General features: G+C 39.9%; 3 protein-coding genes across 4 annotated transcripts in view; 1 reads left to right on the plus strand and 2 right to left on the minus strand.

Annotated features, from left to right (window-relative positions):
- Positions 1 to 18,445, minus strand: part of xpo4 (exportin 4) — a 64,730-nt gene extending 46,285 nt beyond the window's left edge. The window contains exons 1-6 of the mRNA XM_084361981.1: positions 18,339 to 18,445; positions 10,812 to 10,917; positions 9,911 to 10,052; positions 8,898 to 9,036; positions 5,439 to 5,555; positions 5,118 to 5,271 (exon numbers count right to left, since the gene is read on the minus strand). Of these exons, the coding sequence (XP_084218107.1) occupies positions 5,118 to 5,271; positions 5,439 to 5,555; positions 8,898 to 9,036; positions 9,911 to 10,052; positions 10,812 to 10,917; positions 18,339 to 18,428 (748 nt within the window). The 5' untranslated portion in view covers positions 18,429 to 18,445. The remainder of the gene's footprint in view (positions 1 to 5,117; positions 5,272 to 5,438; positions 5,556 to 8,897; positions 9,037 to 9,910; positions 10,053 to 10,811; positions 10,918 to 18,338) is intronic.
- The window catches only part of cox17 (cytochrome c oxidase copper chaperone COX17), a 192,135-nt gene that overhangs the window by 82,497 nt on the left and 83,739 nt on the right, over positions 1 to 25,899 (plus strand). The gene's annotated exons all lie outside the window — the stretch shown is intronic.
- lats2 (large tumor suppressor kinase 2) overlaps positions 20,132 to 25,899 on the minus strand; it is a 35,669-nt gene continuing 29,901 nt past the window's right edge. For both annotated transcript variants that reach the window (XM_084362250.1, XM_084362251.1), the window contains one exon: positions 20,132 to 25,402. In XM_084362250.1, the coding sequence (XP_084218376.1) occupies positions 24,842 to 25,402 (561 nt within the window). In that variant the 3' untranslated portion in view covers positions 20,132 to 24,841. The remainder of the gene's footprint in view (positions 25,403 to 25,899) is intronic.

Here is a 25,899-nt window from a genome sequence, read left to right on the forward strand (position 1 = left end):
TACACACGTCCCATCTTTCTACATAGTTAGTTATTTTTTTCTTGTTCTTAATGTTTTGTTGTTGGTCAGTTCCCATTTCATTTAAAGTTTCCCCCAATTCTCTCTATTTTTTTACCCCTCTCTTTTGTGTACTCAGAGGCAAGTTTTAAAGGTATCTAATACACTTTAAATACTCCAAGAAAATGACAGATGCCTGCAACAGCAATAAAACAAAAAACAAAATAGTATGGCAGTAGAGTGCATACCTCCGCCAAGGCCCTTTGTACTCCCTTACAGATACCAGCCACCTAAATACAGCTGATTTTTTTTCATCAAGATCAATGCATTATTCCCTGAGAAACTAATGAAAATGTCAAGAATGTTATAATAGAGAAAGTGGGAAAAAGTTCCTGTATCTGTCCCTGTACCTGGATCTACACCGAAAGTTAATAAGGTCTATTCTGGTTCCACCCAGGTTTAGTGGAAATCTCTGCAGTAGTTTTCATGTAATCCTGCTGACAAACCAACCAACCGGACATGAGTGAAAACATAACCTCCCAACTGAATGGTTTTTGGTGGTTAACAAATGAAGAGCGTGTGTGATTTGTAATAAATAGACTAAATGTTGCAACCCCCCAGTTTATTAAGCCTCTCTACAACAAAATGAAACCCAACTTCGAATGTCATATTCTCAGCTCCTCTTTCGTCAGCACTTCACAGATCTATTCGATAGTATTTTCATGACCACTTTAAGTAGATAATCTCAACAATCTGAACATTTTGCAGGCCTGAACGACCTTCGTGGCTGATGATTGTGGATTAGCGAGCTTCTTGTGTATCCTCTATTCATTATAGTTGATCCTGACTGAGGATGGACCCGCTGCACAGGAAGACTGGCTGAGCGTCTGGCAGCGGCCTTGGGAAGAGCGCAGCGCTATGCTAAGGCGCGTGGTAGGGTTTAAGTGATATATCCTGCCTTAAGTCTCCCCTACAGCCTCGCCATGTGAAATAACAGTCCAGAAATACCTCCTCACTGACCCCCCCCCCCCCTCCTTTCCTTTCACATTTCCTTCTACTGTTTGGCCCCCCCATCTGTTTAGACAGCAGTTGTCATTAATTCTCCCACTACTGAATTAAACCATCAATTATGCCACCACATGTTTGAATCACTGCAACAACACAACAACATTGTTCTCTATCTTAATATAATCCAGAAAAATACTTTTAAGTTAATTCAGTCAAACAAAGTATCTGCTTTAAATCTCAGAAAATACATGCGCCATCACAGTATCCATCAGCATATTACTCATCTTTCGACAGACCCTCCAACCTGTGTTTAGACAGCAGTAGTTGAAGATTCTCATACAGGTCAGGGCCAAGGCAAACATCCAGCATCAGCTTACACACTCCAAACTCTAACCTTAACCTGAGGGCCAAAATGCCAATAAATTGACTTCTGAACAGTTAATGAGAATACTGATGCCGGTCGAGGCGAGTGTTAGGCTGACAGTCATCTCTTCAGCACAAGAATATCTCCGTACAAGGCTGCTGGGGGTCATTGTTGCTCAGAGAAGTTAATACTGTTTATTTTTTCTTAGCTCAAACTATAAAAAAATTGAAGCAGGTCTGTCTTCCACCGTTATGATAAAGTGCATAATTTCAAAACAAGTACGAGACAGAAGTGTCTCGGTCAAAGAGGTGCTGAAGGCCATGCTTTAATATGAGTTTCAGTGAGCTGATACACCATGAAATTTACACATTCCTCTGTAGTGAAGAAAGAACAGATGGAAGAAAACTAAATGGGTCCAAAGCGCCACTGGCTTTTATAGCAAGACATACGACAGATGAATTTAGAGATTCCCTCACATAGCAAAACGCATTTTAACTACATCAAGAGGACCTAGATATGCAGACTGATCCGGCAGATTGGAGGCGGCAGGGACAGACGGTGATCTATCTGTCAGCTCGGACAGCCATTTACAGCACCTGACTGCCGCCGCAGCCTGGAGGCCTGACCGCGACCCTGGACGGAGTCAAGCCCAGTGTGGAGTGACACAGTGTCGTACAGACGCCCGGGGAGTGTGCCTCCAACAGATGACACCGGAGCTGAAGGGGCCGGGAGGTTCAGACGACGGCGAGGACAGATGACATGCATGCCGCTCGGTTCGTCAAAGGGAGGGAGGCTTTTTAAAAAGGGTCTTTGAGCCGGTTGAGGAGTGTGTGTATTCGTGTTTGAAAGGCGGTGGCTGTCAGCCATGCAATTAAGGAGAGGCCCCCTGGTACCCACGCTGGCAAACTGGACATTTGCGACGCATCACACACGCACAGTCGTGTTGTGACACTTGCAGACAGGCGGCCGCACTCGTTCAGGCCTCCCGATGCTCTTCATCAATCTGTTCTCCTTTTCAACAACAGCCAACACACTTGTAGGTTTACATACACTCACATGCACACAGAGTTTCAAGGAGAATACCTCTTGATTTGAGAATTCATGCGCTATTTCTATGGCCTGAGACATCCATTTAACATTTGTGACAACTCAACAAGAAGAAACCAGAGATATACAGCTCTATTTTCAGGCAACTAGTGCCACCGGGAGGCCTTATTTTATCAATGAATGATCCAGCTATCTTTGCTTCACAATCATTCACAGGAACTTAATGATTTTCTATTTCAGGTTGCAGACAGCCACAGTGTGAAAATCTAAAAAATTTAAGTACAAAAGTAAAATTGATATTACATTTAAGGTAAAGTGAACAGTGTAATAGTCAGGGCTGGGCAATATATTAATATTATACCATTGATATAACACACAAGGCTATATATGGTGTTAGATCTTGGATATGGTCATATGGTGATTGCCATAAATGTCGTCTTTTCCTAGTTTTAAAGGCTGCATTACAGTAAAGTGATGTCATTTTCTGAACTTACCAGACTGTTCTACTTGTTCTAAAACTTGTCTTCACCCACTTAGTCATTATGTCAACATTACTGATGATTATAGATCAAAAAACCTCATTGTGTTTATATTCTGTGAAAGCAATAGTCACAATTTTGATATTGAGGGATTTGGTCGAAATATCTTGATATTAGATTTTGTGCACAGGCCTATCAGAAGTGATGTGGCCTACAAATATCACAATATTGTTCTAAGGCCAGTTTTCCCAGCCCTGCTGTGACATGTAACATCTAGTTAAAAGAAAATTAATGTTATGGGGGCTGAACTAGCATTTAGAGAGACTAGAGAGTTTATATCACACTAACCTCCTCTTAATACACTGGAGATTGGATGGGCAGTTAGGGATGGGTGATGCCAACCATCTTCCATTCAAGGCAGTCCCGCTCACTGCATTATTTCATCGTTGCCCACAATGGCCTAATACACACTTCAAAGTTCCAGCTGTACAGTGTAAATGGTACAGCAAAATATCTGGTGAAAATTTCTATATTTTCTTGATTTATGCAACCATAATCTTAATGTATGTGCTATGAAAACAAACCAAATCAATACAGAAAAAATCCTTAGTAACCAGTACCTGAAGTCAGTTACAACCCAGTAACTGAATAAACAGTATTTAATATTCAGTTACTTTACATTATTTTCAAGCCCAAAGTATCCTGCCTTAACCCCAACCTGAAAGGTCCCCAGTAAGTGTTTTCTTAGCTTCATATACACCGAATGTATGAACTGTATGAAAACTCATTGTAACACCTGATACTAACACACAGAGGACTTACTGAAAAGTGTGCCTTTAAGAACACACACACACACACACAGGGGACTTCAAAGTGCATCTTTGAGAACACACACACATATCAAACTGAGCGTGCCAGGCATACCAAGGGGAGCCTCAACAAGCCAAGGCGGGGGTGGTGGGCCGCTGGAATGATACGGAGATGGACACACAGACACCTCTTTGAAAGTGATACATGGCCCTGGCTGGCAGCAAGCGCCACTCCAGATCCCCTCAGACAGGCAGAGAGGATGCCAGGCTGGTTGGGATTTAGGGCGTAATGAGCCCGGCCGTGCACGCACAAACACACAGACACACACAAAAGCCTCAGTTCGCTCAACAATGCGGCCAACTGCAGAAACAATATGGACGTGTGCACAAGAGATAACTATAAAGCAAACCGATGGACAGATATGCATTCCTGGGTTTTACATATTTGTAGTGCCACACACAAACACACACACAGAGAATGAGCCATTATAGGGACAATGCATACTCATATACACTTATCTAAAAACTCATCTATAGTCACACAAATAAGTATGTAACGGGTAGACAAATACAAAGTACCATGGGGGGTCATTCTAATGACTTTGATTTATAACCCCAACACGACCCTCTTCTTCAAACCTGCAATAAAACTAACAGCTCTGCAGTTTTTCTAAAGGGTAGAAAACAGATTTATCTTACATACCTACTTTCATTTTCCTACACAAACCTTTTTACAACCTTATTTTTGTACTCTGGACCAGCACAGCGACAGATGCTTTACAAGCCAGCATGATTACATTAGGTCCACTGGGCTAAGCAACACAAGAGGTGGGATGACACATCTGCATTTCATCATCAAAAATTATTTGTGAGCAACATTACAAACAAAATGTTTGCTGATTTTTTTTTAACTTCACTTCAAAGATAAACAGTGAAAAAGGTTCTAAAACTGTGAACAGAACTTAATAATTAAACTTTTATTAACTTCCAAATAAGTTGTTTAGATAATATGTTTGGGGAAAATAGAGAAATTAACCTGAAAACTAAACTGCTTTTGTTTTCTTATACAACTGTATTCTGTTGGAATGTTGATCGTAACAAAGTCATGGTGCCAGATTTCAGCAAATAAATCCTAATTAAAATCCCAAACCAATACAAGTGATGGATAAAACTACACACAAAAGACCAGTGGGATTGTCTGAGTTTTAAGATTTTATTCTGTCCCCAACTAGTCGTAAATACTCCACATGAGAAATAGACCTAATGTGTAGTTATGTTGATAACTAGGACTGACCCGTTTACCCTCACCAGAATTTATCCAATCATGTGTCAAGATTGAGAAATAGTCAAATTCATTGTCCTAACCTCACCGGGTGTCTTAATCCCTCTCAGCCTCTGACGAAGAAAGGATATAATTTGGCGGCAGGAAGTTCCAGCTGAGGACCTGGTTGGCCAGAGACAGGTAGCGCTGGAAGACAGACGACATCTGGGCGTTCAGGTTTTCTCTGCGGCTGAACTCCTGCAGCACCTCCATGGTCAACATAAAGATCTGACGCAGGCCCTCCTCCTGGAAGTGAGGGAGAGATGGATGAAGAGAAAGATGAATGAATTTTGGAAGAAAAAGTAACGCATGATTGGAAAAGCCGTTAACTGTGAGTTAATCAGAAAAAAAGAACAGGGAATAGCAATCGCTCCTTCATGAAACACAAATAGGTGGTGAGGTGGGGAACAAACCTGGAACACACGCTTGCAGCTGCCGTGAAACTCCATGCTGAGGCCGATGCTGCTTGTCTTACTGGAGCTGGAGAACTCACTGAGCAGGGCGGTGAGGATGGAGCAGGCCAGTGTTTGCTAAGAAGAGAGGGTTGTGTGATCACACAAGTCAAATGTTACACAAAGAGTAATACTGATGGTCAAGCATGACTAAAGATCCAAAGAGGGAGCCTGAATTACTTCACATGGAGAGACTGGTACGCTGTCCCAATTAAATACGACATACTTAATCCAAGAGTGTTCTGAATGTGTCAGTGATACACTGGAAAAACAACAAAATTAAGTAAACTGAAACAAAGAGTGTGCAGCTTGATTTTTGAGGTTGATGTACAATGCAATGCACAAGGGAATTGAGCAGCTGCTCACAGCTGCAAACCATTATAGCAAGTTGTGGTTAGTGGTGAGACAGCTCAGTGAAGATGTTAGAAAACAAAATAAGTATGAAATCTTTACAACAACATTCTGTTCTCTTTTGTGAGGATTATATGGTACTGACGTTCTAAAGTCACAGTGAAACTGGTTTCTGTCTCATGAAGCATTGTTTACTGTATAAAACAGTAAATCATATTAATCCTCTTTGAACATTAACCGCAAAAGTGTAATAGAGTATACTGTGTACTTCATATTGTCAGTATTGTTGGATAAATGATTCAAACAACTAATTACAGCTGTACATCGGACAGAATCAGTCTTCTTGGCTTACTACAGCCCATTCTCAAGTGTATCTCCTGAGAAGATTAAAGGTCAACGTCCCTCTAAACAAGCTAACTCACTGACTAACTGATGAATTTTAAGACATTTTTTAAAACATGAATGCATAGTATTTTTACAGGAAATGTGTCATGTAGTTTCCAACTGTAAAAGGACTTTGGCGTCTGTGGTCATGATTCTGAAGACTGAGGGATGATTGTCCTTTATGAAGGCTATAGTTGCAGGATTTCAGCCCAAACAAACAGGACATGAGGTGACTCCACTGAACACTTCCTCTTGTCTGGTTCTGTGGACCCTTATCCGTGAAATAAACCTGCTGTAGTCTGTGATTAAGATTTAACTAGTGCTTTTAGCCCTCCATGGTACATAGTTGCCCCTTTGTGGTTCAGGGTTTGGTTTGGGAAACTAAAGACATAGTGCCACCTACTGGATTAAGAGGAGAGTTCCAGTTTGTTTCATAATACAGAGGAGCACTGAGAAAAAGTCAAGCCAATTTTTACAAATATTTTGCTTCTTAAATGTTTCCTGAGTCATACACAGCACATCTTAAATATTGCATCTTCAGTTTTGCAACTTGGCTTAATCTTTTTTCCAGAAGGTCACCTGAACAGTTCACAGCACCAAACACCAATATTAGGGTATAATGAAAATGCCCTTTAACAATATTGATACACAAAAATGATTTGTGTGCATTAGCAATGAAGACAGGGACTCACTATTACACTTTCATCTCCTTACATGCCAGAGCTTTTTCCGATACGGCTTTTGTGCCATTCTTTATTTTCACATTGAGCTGTCTGTAGTGTGAGCCAGATTTCCACGCAGGAAGTTTGTAACCAGGACATAAATGTGGTTCATCAAGTCAAAAATACAATAAATATCAAAGCTTAAACCCAGTTTTATCTCATGCTTTACATGTGTCTGAAATACACTGCACAAGTTCTAGTATTCATCTGCAACTGGATCTTGGGTGGCTGTTTTGAGTCTGTTTATGTCTTCAGTACGAGTAGAACAAAGCTGATTACTGAGAAAAATAGAACACATTGACCATCTTTGGCTTGGATGACACAGTTTACTGCGAGTCACAAAAAAGTTATACCAGTAATACCATTAAACTGTCAAAACTCAGTTAATGTTTTAACCACACTTCACCTATTTTAATGTAAACTTACAAATATTACGTCTAACACAGCAGCACAAATTTTATGAACAATATTTATTTTTCAGTTCTACCATTTCTACCTCCATTTTATGTGCTGCTGTAGTTTGTATGGCTAAGTCCATACATTTTTTCTGATATCTAGCATAGTTTTTTAAAGGAAAGTCTTTAAAAAAAAGGTGGAAAATTGTATTCACTTCTTAATGTTTTTTACATCTCAAGTCATTTTCTGGAAAGTGGCCTAAAAGTCACCAACACACACCTATTTACTAAAATAATGTAAAAAAAATAGCTGTTGATAGCTACTAAGGATACATTCAATCAATTATCTGTCTTCATGTGAGTGTGCAGTTAAAACAGAATAAACTGTCTATTCTCTGAACCATAAGGATACAGTTTTCTTTTCTTTTTAATTTAACATGCATCTAGACAAAAGGGCTGAGCTTTCTATCCATCTTGTGCCTGGCGCAAAGTGGCACACAGCACAGAGCAAGTGTCGGACCGACGCAGTTGTCATTTTCACGCCCAGCACCCATGTTGTGTAAATAGCAAATGTGCTTGCGGCCACCTGTGCGCTCTGGGCGTGTTGGTCCTAAAGTGAAGTGTGGTCAGGCACACTGATTGCAGATATATTGAGATAGCAGAAAGTGAAAGCACCATAGACCAACAAAAACCTAGTCCTATGTCAAAGGTGCAGCCTGTTTGCTGCTTTTTAAAGAGCGCATTATTCAGACAGTAAGATGCACCTACACAGGCGGATTCACAACACGTGTACACTCTGATTTTGCGATCAGAGAGGCTGTATTCAATTAATTTCAACATTTCCATGAACACAATAATGTCACTGTAACAAATGTCGAGACACATTTAATCAGCCAAACTAAAAGCTGAAGAGGAAACTCTCCAGAGGAAACAGATTTCAAACTTTTAGCTTCTGAAATAAATATTTTAGACAGGATCTCAGGACAGCTGCTTCACAGCAAACTATTTTACTGTCTGAATCTGGACTGTGTGTGTGACCTCTGGACACAAATTAACATGAAATACTAACCGACCCTGCGGGCGAGTCAGGAGTTTTAAATAATTAAGTTTATCAGCTGTTCCTCGTGTGCAAATGCGCATGTTAATGTAGAGATACACATATGGTTTCTGCTGCTCATATGCAGTCAAAGGGAGTTGTTGATGATTGTGAGACGGCAGAGGGTCCAGGAGTGGAGGACCACATACCTGTCCCTCAGTGTATTGTATCCTGTATATCAGATTATCTGTCGTTTAATTAGCAAAATTGACCTGGACACGCCTGAAACACATTTGCACCATGTGCTTTAGACCGAGCGCTATCAATCGTTTAAAATAGGACGCTTAATGTGTCATGCACGAGAAAAACAAAAAAACATCTGGTTAAAAGCTCATTTTAGTTTTGCATTACTTGCATTTCTAAATTGGTGCACTCCGATGAAATATATATGAACAATGATCAATCATGATTGTGACTGGGATTCATGGATTAAAATACATAATGTATAGATACATCTGCAGGCCATTCTCACCACGGTGGGGTTCCCACTGCTGATGAGCTGTCCGACCTCATGAAAGATGCTTTTACAGTTGACACTTTTGTCTAGAGAGCCCCTCTTCACAATGACCGCCACAGCCAGCAGGATCTGCTCACGGACATACTTCTGCAGGCTGGAGGAAACAGAGATCCAGAGAAACTTACAGAAAGTAGAACAGACATGAGGTTAACTGATCAGCAGGGACCGACGACAGCAAGATAAACAAAAGTGAAATAGAAGTGTCTGAGGTTGCAATCATGGCTGCAGCTTATTTTGTTTGGCCTGCATCACTTGAAAAGGCTAACTTTATTGCATTTTTGTGTCCTTTTTTAAAAAAACACTGTCTAATCAAACAAAAGCAAACAGGCATCTTTCAAGCTTGTTTGTTGAACATGGTTTTGGTAACCTGCCACTGCAGCAGGTCAGAGACTTTGGTGGATTCCAGTTTCTGTAACTTATACACATCAAATGAATGTGTCCTCATCTTCTCTGTTTATACCAGTGGACACAGGAATAAAGAAACAACAGATTTCTAACATCGACCAAGACATTCAACGTATCTGGTTCCACTGTCCGACTTATTTTACATATAAAACCTTGCGTTATTAGATCAAATTGTGTAAAAAGAAAATGCAATTCAATTCAAGAAAATGACTACAGATCATTTCAGTAATCCTGTAAGAGAAACAATCTCAAATGGCATCAACTTTACTTGCACAAATAATCAACCAGATAAATTAACTACAGCTTACAGTACATGGTGGGTTTATATATTTTATATTTTGTATTATTTGGCTCATCAAAAAGACCATAATATATCTGGGGGATTTAAAAGTTTTGCTGATGAATATTAATGGCTCCTGAATTACATAGATGCACAATTTGTTGTGCTGTAGACTTATGTAACAGGAGGTGAGGTCAATCGATGTTCTTGTGAATCCTACCACTCACCAATACCTCGAGAAGAAACACACAGGTTTAATTAGGCCTCTTTCCTTCTTTCTTACTTGGGTCTCTGTAAGACGTAGGTGAGGAGAAATGCCCGCAGCGACTCGATGCTGGTCTTTTCCAGCAGGATCCACTCCCGCACCACCGCCTCCATGACGGCTGTGGCTGCCTGGAACAGCACATAGTCCACCTTACTGGTCTCTGGAGAGGGAAGAATGGAGGTGAGAGAAGAGAGATATAAGGAGGAAGAAAGATAAAGTGGGAAAAAAGAGAAGCCATGGTTTAAAATACATTGCTGGTTTCTTTGTGAGCCAGTACATTTTGCCTGCACACAAATGTAAATGTATATATTATGCAATGCAGTTACAATGTAAAGGCACAATGAAGGATTTTACGTCCTTGGCAGTTATCCCACTTCTCCAGTAACCTGCATTCTTTACCAACTAGTCATTGAAAAAAAAGTGCTGTTTACTGTTTAAACTGATCCAATCCCAGATTGCCCGCAGGTGTGGGTGTCAGCATGAATGGTTGTCTGTGTTTTCGTAAGCCCTGTGACTGACTGGCAACCTGTCCAGGGTGTGCCCCGTCTCGCTCCAGAACCAGCTGGGATCAGCTCCAGATCGTGATATTTAATGTCCTCTTACTTCGGCTTCCAAACTTCGCATAACCTCATTGATGTATTGTAAACATCGCAGCGTGAATTGAAGATACAGACATGGCACATGAGGAGCTTGTGCCAGAAAAAAAGAACTATCATTGTGTTGGAGAAATTCATAGGCTATTTAAAGTGTGTCTATAGTCTTCAGGGCATTTCAATATTGACAAAAAAAGATGACAAATTAAATTGTTGATTGTGATTAACAGATCGTAATATTATTTTTAGGCCAAATCACCAACCTCTAATAGAACCATGTCAGTTAAAATAAGCTGTGCAGGCTATATGATAAAGTCAAGAGTTACCTAAGATGTGCTTGCAGATGGCAAAAGGGGATTTGGATTTCCTGAAGGAGAGGAATATGTGTTCAGCATGCTGCCTCTGTTCTGTGCTGACCATGGACGGCGGTGCCTGTAAAAAACACACACAAACATTTAGCATAGATAGACAAGGCTTAGTTCTTAGTTAGTTCTTCTACTATACAAGTTGTAGTAAAATTGAGTTCCCACACTTCTAAGGACAGCTAATTCAAGTTTATATTTGTGATTTTAAAGATGCTGCTTGGTGGAATACGCTAAAGTCAATGAGAGATGGAAATGTCTGGTGGCAAAACGTGTTCACACCGTGCTACAGACCCTGATAGAAGCATGATTATTATTATATGCTTTAAAATGTGCATGTGTATAGTTTAAACACTCTACATCTGTGACATAAATTTATAGATTTTACTGCCAACATCAACTACAGAAGAAAAGAAGGATTAAATTAGTTTTGTGTTTTCTTGATCATGTTGGCGATTTCTCCAAAATTGTGAGTTAGCTACATAATCTCATGGAGTAACAACAACATGCCTTAAAATATGAAAAAGGTTAAAAGACTTTCTATGAGCAGTCATATTTTAAAGACAAAACACACACACACACACACACACACACACACACACACACACACACACACACCTTAGGTGTCACAAACACTGCTCAATATCACAGCTCCATTTTTATTCCTAATTTTGTCAAATCAAGAAATTCAGAGGATATCCTTCATACTGAAATTGCTGCTGCGTTAAACCCAAAAAACTGCTAAAATATGTGCTCGGATTGGCTAACTGACAGCCAACCTTGCAGCTGGACAGATTTGCCCTCAGGAGAGGAGGCACTGTAAGTGGTTTGCTAAGATTAGAAACTGTATAGTATGAGAGTACAGTACATAGTCACAGCTCACTATAAAATGAGTACTATACGAGGACTGTAACTGTCAAACACCCCGATATTAATATTGTATTTGTCTTTACATCAGAAATACCAACAACATCTAAGCCAACCCGCCTGAACAACAACAATAAAGGCATTACAGCTTAAAATACACTGAGTATGAGTGAGAAAGCACAACATGTGTACACACACACACACACACACACACTTTTATTGAGGAGTGTCGCCATGATACAGCTCTGCAAGAAAGTCACATTCCAGGCCTAATTGCAGTAAAAGCAGCTCTGCGGCTGAAGGCAGCACAGAAAGAAAGACCCTTTTATCGAACACAGACAGGCTCACACACATACACACACACTTCAAGTCACATTATATACTGTGATGGGATGGCAGACACACAACACAGAATATTTATCTTGATGACAAGATATTTAAAGCTGCACTAATAAATAGTCTCATATAAATAATTAATATGTGTAATGCTAAAAGTGTCAATAAGTTTTGCTTTTAGTGACAAACCAACAGATTTATGACCTGACATGGAGAGTTCTGACTGAAGCGTTTTAGCGTCTTTCAGTTAACTGTTTTGATTTGACAGTCCACAACTTTACCGTTTTTGTTCAATCTCGTCACACTCATCTGCATCATTATCAGCCACAACAGACAGCTGTTTAACTAAAATGTTCTGGTAAACCCATAGTACACCACATGTCCAGCACCACCAAAAGCAGACAGACAAAAGTGTGTAGCTGATGAACATAACAGGGCATTTAGCAGCTAAAGAGACAGACATCTACAGTGCATCCAGAAAGTATTCAGACCCCTTCACTTTTTCACATCTTGTTATGTTGCAGCCTTACACTAAAATAATTTTAATATTTTTTTCCCCTCATCAATCTACACTCAATACACCATAATGACACGCGGAAAAAGAATTTTAAAAATTTTGCAAAGTTATTAAAAAGGAAAAACTGAAATATCACATTGACAGAAGTATTCACACCCTTTACTATGACACGTGAAATTTAGCTCAGGTGCCTCCCATTTCTCTTGATCATCTTTGAGATGTTTCTTGACTGGAGTCCACCTGTGATAAATTCAATTGATTGGACATGATTTGGAAAGGCACACACCTGTCTATATAAGGTCTCACAGCTGACAATGCATATCAGAGCAAAAACCAAGCCATGAGGTCGAAGGAACTGCCTGCAGAGCTCAGAGGCAGGATTGTGTCGAGGCACAGATCTGGGGAAGGCTACAAAAAAATGTCTGCTTCATTGAAGGTCCCCAAGAGCACAGTGGCCCCCATAATTCTTAAATGGAAGAAGTATGGAACAACCAGGAATCTTCCTAGAGCTGGCTACCTGGCCAAACTGAGCAATCAGGGGAGAAGTACCTTGGTAAGAGAGGTGACAAAGAACCGATGGTCACTCTGGCTTAGCTCCAGAGATCCTGTGTGGAGATGGGAGAAACTTCCAGAGAGACAACCATCACTGCAACACTCCACCAGTCTGGGATGACTAGACCAGATGGAAGCCTCTCCTCAGTGAAAGACACATGAAAGCCTGCTTGGAGTTTGCAATAAAGCACCTAAAGGACACTCAGAAACAAGATTCTCTGGTCTGATGAAACCAAGATTGAACAATTTGGCCTCAATTCTGAGTGTCATGTCTGGAGGAAACCAGGCACCGCTCATCACCTGCCCAATACCATCCCAACGGTGAAGCATTGGCAGCATCATGCTTATGGGGTGTTTTTAAGTGGCAGAAAAGCTGAACGGAGCAAAGTACAGAGATATCCTGAATGAAAACCTGGTCCAGAGCGCTCAGGACCTCAGACTGGGCCTACGGTTCACCTTCTAACAGGACAATGACCCTAAGCACACAGCCAAGGCAACGCAGGAGTGGCTTAGAGTCAGCTCTGTGAATGTCCTTGAGTGGCCCAGCCAGAGCCCTGACTCAAACCCAATCGGACACCTCTGTAGAGACCTGAAAATGGCTGTCCACTGACGGTCCCCATCCACCCTGACAGAGCTTGAGAGGATCTGCAGAGAAGAACGGCAGAAAATCCCCAAATCCAGGTATGCAAAGCTTGCCTGGTCATACATAAGAATCGATGCTGTAATCGCGGCCAAAGGTACTTCAACTCAAGTACTGATTAAAGGGTCTGTATACTTATGTCAATGTGATATTTCAGTTTATCCTTTTTAATAAATGTGCAATTTATTTGTTCCTGCTTTGTCATTATGGGTGTAGATTAATAAGGGAAAAAATAATTTTAATGATTTTAGCATAAGGCTGCAACATAACAAAATGTGAAAAAAGGAAGGGGTCTGAATACTGTCTGAATGCACTGTAGTTCAGGAGTCAGTTGGAAGAAGAGCAGAGCTCAAAGCAGAGTGACTACTGGACTTAAATTCATCAAGTGGCCTGAGAAAGAATGATAATGCTGCTCCGTGTTTGCTTTACATCAACTGTTTCCTGTTTGCAATAAACTTTTTAATTAATAAATGTATGGTTTTGTATAAATGTATAGTTAACTTTTTATATTTAAGTTGCTGCAATAACACGATATTCACAATAAACGTGATATTAAAAAAATATTAAATACTGATACTGTGTTTATAATACAAATATAATAACATAATAATCTAGTGATTGGCCTGGTGCATCTTTTGTTTAGGAGTTCATCTGGTTGCCTTTTCTCCAGTAATTGAGTAATTGATAGTAACTGTGTTCTTTTTGTACATTCTTTTCAACAGTTATGTTTACAGACTCTCTCTCCACCTCCCTACAATTTTGAGGGTATTTTATTCACTAAAAAAACAGATAAAACACAGTAAACCATGATAAAGATAGATTTGATTGCCAGCATTTAAATAAAAAAAAAATTTATATATGTTACAATAGTATCGTTATTGTGAATTTAATTGGCCAGGACAATCATGTAGTGAAAATCTGATGTCGTGACAGCCCTATTCCACATGGTGAGAGTATGTCAATGTTGCGCTGCCTCAAAGTGGCCCAAAAAAATAAAATCAATTAATACATCACCTCTAAAGGGCAACCGTATCGATCCAATGTGCAAACATCAGTCCCTTTGGAGTTCATTGTGGGTTGACATAGAAAAGGTAAATCGTTTTGTTCTATCTATGTTTATTACTACAGCCCATTCTGATGTTTGGCACTTGTATCACTGAGTTTTATTCCAAATCACAACTGAATTGAAAGTTCACCTGACTATGTAATCACTGACACTAGCATATCCAATAGTGTTGACAGTATCAACTTGTAGAATCGTATATTTAGCCTACACAGTGCACATTTTCATAACCAAACAGGTCATTTTACTCACAACAGAGTCAACCAAAACATCTTTTACAAAATGTTCCAAGCCAGTCTGGGAAACCACTGGAATCTTTTGGTTGTTGTTGTTGTTTGTTTGTTTCATTCTCCACTGCACTGACACAGGGAAGCTACAACCAAGTTCTAGTCCCACTGCCCTAAAATCCTCTCATTCTAATGAAGAAAAGATACTGATGGATAAAGGAAAAGATAATTCCCCTATCCTGCTACAAAGAAATGTATTGACTGTATCTTATTTTGAATTAATAACAGCCAGGGCTGCAAAGTTAATAGAATATTGCTGAAATTGCAATTTTGCCAAATGCAATTCAAAATGCAGAAGCAGCAATTTTTTGATAAAGTTAAAATGTGTGACAAACAGCATTATAAAGAAGTACCAGTGCTGTACAGTTGCCATGGTTACAAATTTTGTTCTCCAGATTGTACATACACAACAATAGGGGTGGGGGAAAAAAATCAATTCACATAAGAATCGCGAATCTAATCATCCACAATTCTGAATCGATTCATAAACTTCAAAAATCAATTTTTATATTTTGAAAAATCACACAAAACACCAATTTGTGTTATTTGTGTACAGTTTATTTTTGTAACTTCTGGAAGCTCAGGCAGCTGGCCTGAGCTTTTATTTAGGCAATTTTATTTATGCAAGTTATTTCTTGTACAGTAACTAAGTTTTTATTTGTTTAGCATGAATAAATGTTACCTTTTTTTAATGTTTGCCTTTGTGTGATTACATCATTGGAATCAGTTTGTTTAAAAATCACATTATCTTATACAAACTGTATTGTTTTGATGCCATAATTTGCCTTAACACACTATGCACTGTATCAATTTTTGAATCGAGAATCATTTGACTCGAGAATCGGTTGAATCGAATCGTGACCCTAAGAATCGGAATCGAATCGAAGATTCACCCAAAGATTTACACCCCTACACAACAAATGTCACATCATCAAGATTTTGATTTTTGATTTTTTTCAGTCAAAGTTGTGATTACTCATATTGTAATATTGTCAAAATGATTGCAATACCTTTTTTTTTTTTTTTTTCACCGCACCATGCAGCCCCCATAACTGGACAAGCTAGAATAAAGGCTGGGCTAAAAAAAAGGCTCACAACTTGTATGGAAATCACATATAGGCGAGTATAAAAAAAGGTGCAGACTTTTTTGTCCACTGGCCAAATGGCTACCCTAATGTTCAAATGTTACCAGTCAATCAATCGATCACCCTTCTTTTACAGCTGGTGAGAGAAGCCAATCTACCAGCAAGTGACATATTTGACCTGTATTTGGCTGGTGGCTGGCAGATATTTGCTTTCATACGTGATATTTTTATATATCAAATAATGAACAGCTGTTACAGCATCTTAAGGTTTTTAGTCTGAAACGAAAGCTGTCGTGGCAGCGGAGACAAGCTGCGTTTATATTTGACGAATATTTGTGAATGTAGCCGGGCTGGTGGTGGTTACTACAGGTTAACTGGCCTGATGTAGCAGCATGCATGCAGCTCTGTAACTTACAGACTTAGTTTCTAAGAACGCCAGCTCACCAGTTTGGCAATATCTCCCATTTAAAGTGGGAGAAAATGGTGAGCCAAGGGATCTGAATGAGGCTACATGTTGTCCATGCCGTAGGACAGTGATATCGTCTATCGCGAGATTTGGGTGATATAAAATTTTGCACATTGCCAAGGCCTAGTGGCTGGAGCTAACTTTGAGTAAGTAAAGTAATCTTGGTCACTACACTTATTTTCATATCCGTCCCTACTCTATAAACTGTCCACTAGAGGCAAAAAGGCTATAAAATAAGGGTAGACCCTTTATCGGCCTGGCTGATTATCAGGACAGATATTCAGCATTTTTCCAATTACTGGAGTCGGTGAGTTTTCTGTCAGATTGCTGATAAAATAATCTTATTTAAAAATGTGCTACTTTGGCTGATGCAGCATCCTGTCACACAATGTCTCACCTACAGTAATATCTGATTGGTAACACTTTACAATTAACTGCTTATAAGCACTGAATAATCTGAAACTGCTGCTAATAATTATGTACTTACTAATAATCAAATCAGCGCTGAAAAAGCCATATTGGTCGAGCCCTACTATAAAATATTCTAAAAAAAGGGAAAGAGTTAGTACAGGGTGTGAATGAGTACAATATCTGATCTGACATTCAGAAGGAAACAACAGAGTTGAAGTTTTCTCAAGTGGCTGTCTGTCAAGGCAAGCTGTTCTTTACAATGTAATAAAAATCTACCTGAAACAGACATAATATCAGACTGACAACTGCATGAATGTGTTTTATATTCAGTCATTACTGAATGTTAACACATGATGCAGCTTCTTGTTACAGCCATGGTCAGTCTGACAGTAACTGTACACATTAACACCCACAGTGCCAGACACAGTTAACATCCATGCAGGAGACACCTGCTGAGTAAATGTGAGGGTGAACAGTTGTATGGCTGCTGTGGTGTTCACATGAAGAGACTAATACCTTAGTATCATAGTTGAACAGGACAACAGAGTCCATTACGTCCAGTTTATAAACCATAACAAGGGGAAGCAAAATGGCAGAGAGCAGTAACAGGCTCTAGCTAGCTGATGTTTCTAACACACTGCTGACATGCACATGGTTAGCCACTTGCTCCTAGCTTGTGTGTTTTCCCTCTGTTTTATACCAGAGCAGGCTGGTGGTGCTGAGAGAGGGCAAAGAGGTAAACACTGGCTCTAAATGAGTATTTTAGGAGGTGCAGGAGAAGCTAAAGCTACAAACCGGAGCGGCTCAACAGCGGTTACAGGAGAAACTAACAGCCCGGAGATGCTCCAGCTGCCCCGCTGAGGGCAGTACAACTTGATGGAACGTTAACGGCTGAGAGCACCGCGACACGAGCCGCTGAAGTTTCTGGACAACTGAGCCGCGCTGGAAAGAGTCCAGACCCGGGGTTATGTACGAGGGTGGTGGCGGTGGCTCATGTGAGGAAGGACGGAAATGAAGACAGGGGGAATGTTATCGACGATGAGCGGATTTTGACGGGATGGAGACAGCCAGGGTAAGGTAAGGTAAGGCAAGGCGCCACGCATCGCTCTCACAGCGCTCCTCCGGTGAAAACTGAACACATTATCAACAAAAACCGGGAAGAAGCAAACAACCGCGGGAGTCTCCAACCACCAAACTCCACCCGACACAAAGTTAACAGATACGTGCCGCCCTCCTCATGGCTACAAAACAACGTGGAATTTCTCACCATTAAAACTTTGGCAGCGCTTTCCAGCTGTGTGATCACTTCTGGTGCACCGACCGCCGCCATCATCGTCCCTCTCCAATGACGCGCCATGCGCTCTGCATTGTGGGATTACAGCGCTGGTACCCGGCAGGGTTCAACCCGACAACCTCAGCGTGCAGCCAGGGGGTTATGTAATCCAGGCAAACACATGTACACTCGGGTCAATTCAGGATTGTTATGTCTTAGATAAATATCCAAATAGCACATTAACGCATTAGATCCGACACAGGCTGTATAACCAGTTGAGTTAAAATAAAAGTTAATTGTGCAAACTTTTTGTATCGAGCATTTAATGAAAATAATATTATCAAATGTAGGCTAGTCATATCAATGATAATAATAATAATAATAATAATAATAATATACAGAGCAATAGAGGAAAGCATCAAAGTACTTCACTGTCCAATTTTAAGTTCTTGTACTTATATTTCCTCTGGTCTCATAGTGTGCTTTATTGTTATTTTAAAGTGAACCCACTTACATCATACATAAAAGACAAACAAAAGTACACTGACAGCGCCTCCCCTCCCCTCCATCCCAATCCCATCAACCCAGATAACATTTATTTGATAACAACACATTATGACTATATAATAAAACATTTGGTAGAAAATCAAGATATTTCCATGACAGCTTGTGGTACACGATTAAAGAAATGATTCTATATTTGACTAAATTTCCTTTCACTGCCTCTCAGGACTGCTGGGACCCTTTCTAGGGGTTAAATCCTAATTATTTAATTGTACCACATGTCAACTGTAAGAGTCTCCCACTCAATCCATTCAAATGTTATACATTTCCTTGCAGAGAACCAAATGTCCCCCAAAAGTAGAAGAAAAAGGATGGATAAGCATTTATTGTTCATTTCTGCTGAAATATCGTCCCAGAAAGATTTAATTATAGCTCAAGACCAAAACCTGTATGTAAGAAGCAGCATGTAAGATAGCTTGCAGTTTATGTAATAATAAATATTTCCTTTTGATATTTGCAACTTTAAGCTTCAGCAGTTTTTTTTACTTCACATTTGATTCATAGCTATACTTTACAGATTATGCCTTTACATACAAGAGTTGATACTAGTATGATGTAAATAGAGTACACATTTGTATATACCAATTTTATAGTTTCGATTAACTACATTATACTGTTGCTTTCATGTTAATGCATTAGTTATAATATTACTAATACAATATCATATAATATTTTAATCAGAAGATACATAATCTTCATTGATCGATTTTCATGCCTAAACAAACTAAATAAAACTTTTAAAGTTAAATATTTTCCAAAACCGCACAGTGTCCCCTTAACTAGCTTTATGTTGTGGTTTTGCTGTCAGCCTCAGTGAGATAAAGTATAGTAAATTAACTTGTATCAAATGTCAAAAATAGAATAAGATTTCAATTCACAATAATCTGTAGCCCCACAAAATGTATTAGTCTATTATAAGTAATTATTTATCTCCCTTAACTATCACTGCCTAACTTCTATCATTGCACTCTATTAAAGGGCAGAAATCTTTTCTTAAATAAAAGGATAAGTAAACTGAATTCAGATGGATTAACTTTGTAGAGATTAAAGCCAACAGAGATGTAATTCAATAAAAAAAAAAAAAATCAAATTTGATATGTACGCTATCTAACACTCGGGCTATGAATAAGAAAAATAAAACAAAAAAATAAGAGTTAAAAATGATTATCAAGTTAATCAATCACATTCCGTTCACACATTAATGAACAAAAATAATGCACAAGTCCAAGTTGGTTAATTTAATTTATACATACATTTTACACACAAGGACTGTGAAAGCATTTTTACAAATTCTCAGTTCATACATAAATGTAAAAAAAGAGATAGCTGTCCACATTACATCATCTATAATACTGCGTAGACATGGATGTTTGAACATTAGCACAAGGGAAATTGAAAAAAAAAGGGGAAAAAGATACAAAAAATATGTATATCTGTATAAATATAAATTCAAGAGTAACAGAATTGCATCATACATTAAGGAGCATCAAAGACAAAAAGAGGCTCCTCAGAGTAGAAATACAAAATTAAAAGGATACACAAGTAAGTCTCGTGAAGAAATCAGATCGAAGCATATCAAGTCAGTTAAAGATTGTCAGTCGTCACTCTCTAACCTTAGAAACCAAAAGCAAAAAACACATCCAGGAAACACCTCACACACTTTGTGGAACTCACACTCTGCAGAGAGCTGCGGCTCTCCATATAAAGCTATTTTTCATGAAGCGGTCAGTCCTGGTCGATGTGGCTTGGCAACGCAGCCAAACAGAGGTTTAGAGATATGGAAGGACGTCTGGTCTGACGTCTGGACCAGCTGAGGAAAAACTGAATGGGGAAGAGTGAGAGAGCAGCACCTGCCAGCCTTTATCTTAATGACAGAGCCCTTGAGCAAGGCACTTTATCCATTTGTCTTCCACCGGTGCTGCTTTGTAAAAGACAGTGGGCAGCTCACAGGCAGCACTGGCTCTGTTTACATGCAGGATACTGACTTTAGTCCAGTTAAATCCACCATTAAGCACATGACAAAGAGCAAAAATAGGCTCTTTCACATCATGATCATGTTAGCTTTTTTGTGTATCCATGCAACAAATCTGTCAGTCTGAATATAATTTATATGAAATAAAAAATGTAAATTAAAATTTAAACAATCCACCTCAAAAATGAAAAAAGAGCAGCTTTATGAATTTAACATGACCTGAGTTTCAGCACTGTACAGCGGTGAAAACCCTGTTTCCCTTTCCTAAAACGATATGTTGCAACCACAAATACACTGAGTTATAGAAAATGACATCCGATTAGTATTTTTCGCGTGACTTTAAAGGGTGGTGTGTAAAATACGGCAAGAGTGCGAAGGTTGCTCCAGAAATATAGGGGGCAGTGAGTAACTGACAACTGCTGCTCACTATACTCTGCTGTAGCTATCTCAGGCAGCTTTGTAGGGTCTAACCCTAACCCTGGGGACTAACCGCCTTTAGCTGCTCAACTCAGTTAGCCATGGAGCTAGTGCCCTATCAGCTGACTGGAGTTCTCCTGGACCTCTGTAGACATTTCTGCAACTCATTGATAGACGTACTAAACATCTTTAACATAACATCACAACTGTTATGTTGTTGTTTCTGTTTCTTCGCAATCTGTTGTTAATGTGAGTTTATTTTTTTAACAAATTCTGCTCATATCTTACAAATCACCCCTTTAAGAGAAAACACTTTCAGGTTATACATCTCATCAGTCTTTGATGTCAGGAGTTGTAATTTATTGTGCAGACTTTCCCTCAACTTCTGCCTCATCTAAGTCTATTTAACATATGTTGCTGACGAGAAAAAGACAAATTTTGTTGGTGCATGTAAACAAAGCCAGTGTGTGAAACAGAGTGCGCTCAGTCAACTTCCCCAAATCGGAAGAATAACAGGTAAAAGAGGTCTGTGAAAGAGAGATGATAATAAGAAGGCAATCTTTTAAGATGCTCACTTTAGAACACAAGGCACATTTACAGAAAAAACAAACTTTCAATACATTGTCAAGCAAAGTAAAAAAAAAAAGCTCTTGTAACAAGTCTGATCCACACATTTTCCATCATTCTGCATCAGAGAATCACTTAAAAGTTCAGACTCCTTTAGCATTCCCAGTCATTAAGTCAAATTCTGAATACTGTTGGAAGAGTTTGGTCTGAATTGACCAAACAGTTCGGTTTGACACAGAGCAGTTACCGTTTACTGATTGTCAATAAGCAAGAAGGTACTGGACGATAGTGTCGTCTGCTGGGCAGCAGAACATGGCACAGGTCTGTAGTAAAAAGACAGAGTTAATCAACACTTAAACTTGTGGTCATGTCGGATAAATAAAGAAAATGTACCAAACACTAACTCTTTGTTGAAGTTTTGTAAAATAGAGAAAGCTATTCATTCTTTTTTTTTCAAATTACATTTCCTGAATCCAACCTGCCTCACTCCTCACTCCTCCTCCTCCTCTAACTTTTATCTACTCTGTTCCATCTCTTCCTGAACCAGACTCCTTTACACCCTCTTCTCCTGCGGTCAGGACCAGCCTGGCTGCAGGAGGTGAAGAGTCTACCATCGATGTTCTGCAAACACTGATCGTCACCATTGTTTCCTCCGACGCGTGCTCCAACATTCAATTAGAAAGGCACATGGCTCATTACTTTCAAAACCCAAGCACACTTGGCACTGAAGCCAACACTTCTTTAAGCCACAACAAAAGAAAACAGGTACACATGTAAGAACAATTATAATAATAATGTAAATAATATTAACCACAATATTAAGCAGCATGTTGTAACTGAAAAGAGAAAATATATATAAACCAATATATTTGTACATTACAGTACTAAACGTTCAAAAGGATATTAAGTGTTTAGAAAACTAAATATAATGTATTTTTTGTATTGCACATAGTCATACTATCACATGTTTGCTGTTGTAAGAACATGTTGCTTTGTGTTTTCATGACTGCCTCCAGAAGACAGAGGAGGCTGGTTAAGTTACAATGCAACTGTGGGACTCATCTTTGCAAAATAGCTGTAAAATGTGCATCTTTGTGTGTGTGTGTGTGTGTGTGTGTGTGTGTGTGTGTGTGTGTGTGTGTTAGAGCTTTGAATCTCAGTCAGAAACCAACAAAGCCTCATCAGACCCGACAGGTTCACACCTGCCCTTATCTGATTTATCTGAATTTTCTTAAATCAGGTTTGGTTTTATTCTATACAACTGCTCTTTTACTTAACATAAACTATGTGTTTTTGCTAACAAAAGCAATCTGTCCCCCGTAAACAAAAAGTATCATTTCATGGCAGGAACATTTTTCATCTGATTCAACTCGTCCCGTCATTTTTGAGCAGAAATTCACTGCATGTCAGGCCAACAGTGAATATCTGGTTTTAATAAGGCTTGGGCTCAATGAATGCTACAGTGGTTCAGTCTTGGATCAGTCTAAAACACAATTGGACCTGATTTTTAGAGCCCAATCCAAACCCTATATACACTCTTTGTGCCTATGTACAGTAGGTTAAGGATCTTTTGGAGGTGACCTTTGAAATGATCAGTAAGGGTAGAGGAAGTATTTCATGAACACAAGGTATCTGTAACAGCAACCTCTGAGGGAAGAAGGGACCGGCTCCATGTTGGCACAAAATGTAGCAGCTGTTGATATGTAAGACAGATGGTACAACCAAAAATACTTTGTCTGGTTGATCTGACTCTAATTTTCTGATATTTGATCTGCTACAAAGGCCGAAATATAAACTGGAAACATAGAAATCCAGAAAAGTTGAAAGCTGATTTCTGTCAAATTACGCATTTTTCTTACACCCAAGATTTCTGCAAAATGTTTGTGTGACAGTCGGAAACTGGGAGAATTTGTTCAATAGCTGCAACAATTAATCAATTAGTTGTCAACTATTAAATGAATCTCCAACGGTTTTTGAGGTTTTTTTTTAAAGAAAAAAAAAGGCAAAATTCTGATTCCAGCTCCTTAGATGTGAATATTTTCTGGTTTCTTTCCTCCTCTTTGACAGTAAACTGAAAATCTTTGGGTTGCGGACAAAACAAGACATTTGAGGACGTCGTCTTGGACTTTGGGAAACACATTTTTCACCATTTTCACATTTTAAAGACCAAACAACTGAACAATTAATCAAAAGATTAATCGACAATGATAATAATTGTTAGTCGCAGCCCTAATTTGTTCGCCCATCTAGTCTGAGCCAACTCCTTGAAACCTAAATATGGACAATGAGTTCCACCTGCAGAGACCGAAGCCTTTTACACCCTTTATAACCGAGCACGACCTGTGCTGAATACGTGAGCGTGAGTGTGTGCATGTACATGCATGTGTCTTTGTAGCTTATTTTGCAGCAGCTGTGAAAGAGGCGTGTTGCATATTCAGCCCCTAACCCCCGCCCCTACCCCCACGATCAACGAGTAAACTGGTTCCACTCTTCACATTGCCGTGTCCAATATTCGAGTGTAAAGCAGCTCGGGTAAAACAGGAAGTAGCTCTGTCCGTAAGACCAAGGGTGGAAGGAATGGGACAAGGAACCGCTGGAAGAACCAGAAGCAGTCCTCAAATTAGGAATCTTGTCTGCGATCAGACATCCTTACATTCCCGAGAATATTAACTCTCCTTTAACCTGTACAGTTCTTTTAACCACATATGCTTCACCCTTGATGCAGTCAGTCACACACAGAATGTTGGTTCTTGGTCCCGGATCAGGGGAGTTTTGTATTTAAAGTCACTGTGGATCGGACTTTAGACTCCACAAGGTGGCAATGTTCGTCAGTCCTGCAACTTAACAATCACACATGCCAGATATGCATAAATACACACAGACACATACACAGAGGAAGAGCAGTGGCAGCTGGGAGGGTCGTGAGCTGAATGATTAGTCGCAGTAACAGACACATAGAGCCTGTCAGTCTGCAGCTCTAGACGTACACCGGCTCACATCCCTCACCCTGCTCTCCCTCCTCCTCGTCATCATCCTCTTCCTCCTCCTCCTCTTCTTCTTGCTCGTCCTCCTCTTCTGGGCCCATGCAGGTGGCTCCAGTGATGCCTGGCAGCACCTCACTGGACTCAGGTGGCTTAGGATAGCGGAAGGGACATCCGTTATCGTCGAAGAATCTGCGGAAGGTGAACTCGTAGAAAGCGTGCTCTGGGTGCTTCCCGTGCGGGGAGCAGAGCAAGTCCAGCGCCCGGGTGCTGTCCCCGCTGTCGCTCCATGCCCCAGGGCCGCCCTCCTCCTCAACAGGGTCGAAGTTGGATGTGTCCATCGGGTGGGCGATCTTGGGCCGGTACGGGGCCGGTTGCTGCCGCAGATTGCTGGAGAAGTCCATCTGGGTGAAGAAGGGGTGAGCCTTGATCTCGCCGGCACCATTAGCACCCAGGCGTTCCTCTGCGGAGCAGCAGAGACGGCCGATGATGTCGATGGCCTCTGGGCTCAGTTTGACCTGGGCAGGCACCTGCAGGGTGCTCTCCCAGTTAATGACCTTTAGAGGGGAGAGACAAAATACACACAACAAAAGAGGTTACTACAGTTACAATGTCAGATGCTCATATCATACTTAAATAATCAATCTGTATGATTTATACTCAAGAAGAGTATAAGTCTTGAGTATAAGTTCAATCAGACCTTAGAAATGGTGTTTGTCTGAGGCCTAGTTCACACATACACTGGTATTTTTGGAAACAGGTTTTTAAAAACACTGGTGTTTTAGCACCATTTTCAGAAATAATCTCGTTTCTCACTAACACACCTGAAAATGCATATCCCATGCTTTTTTATGCACACTGGGCATGCGCACACCGTTGTAAACAGGAAGCAGTTCATATACTCTGGAAAGCTCCAGGACAGCTACTGGGTGAACACTGCGCTGAGATTGCTCTAGTCAACTACAACTTTGACTCTTTGTATTTGACTTGTTCAGGGTCACATTGTTCCAAAAACAGCTTGTGATTCTGTTGGCTATATGCCGCAAGGGACACT

The sequence above is a fragment of the Pagrus pagrus genome (genome assembly GCF_965226575.1).
Source record: "Pagrus pagrus genome assembly, chromosome: 9".
Classification (NCBI taxonomy): domain Eukaryota; kingdom Metazoa; phylum Chordata; class Actinopteri; order Spariformes; family Sparidae; genus Pagrus; species Pagrus pagrus.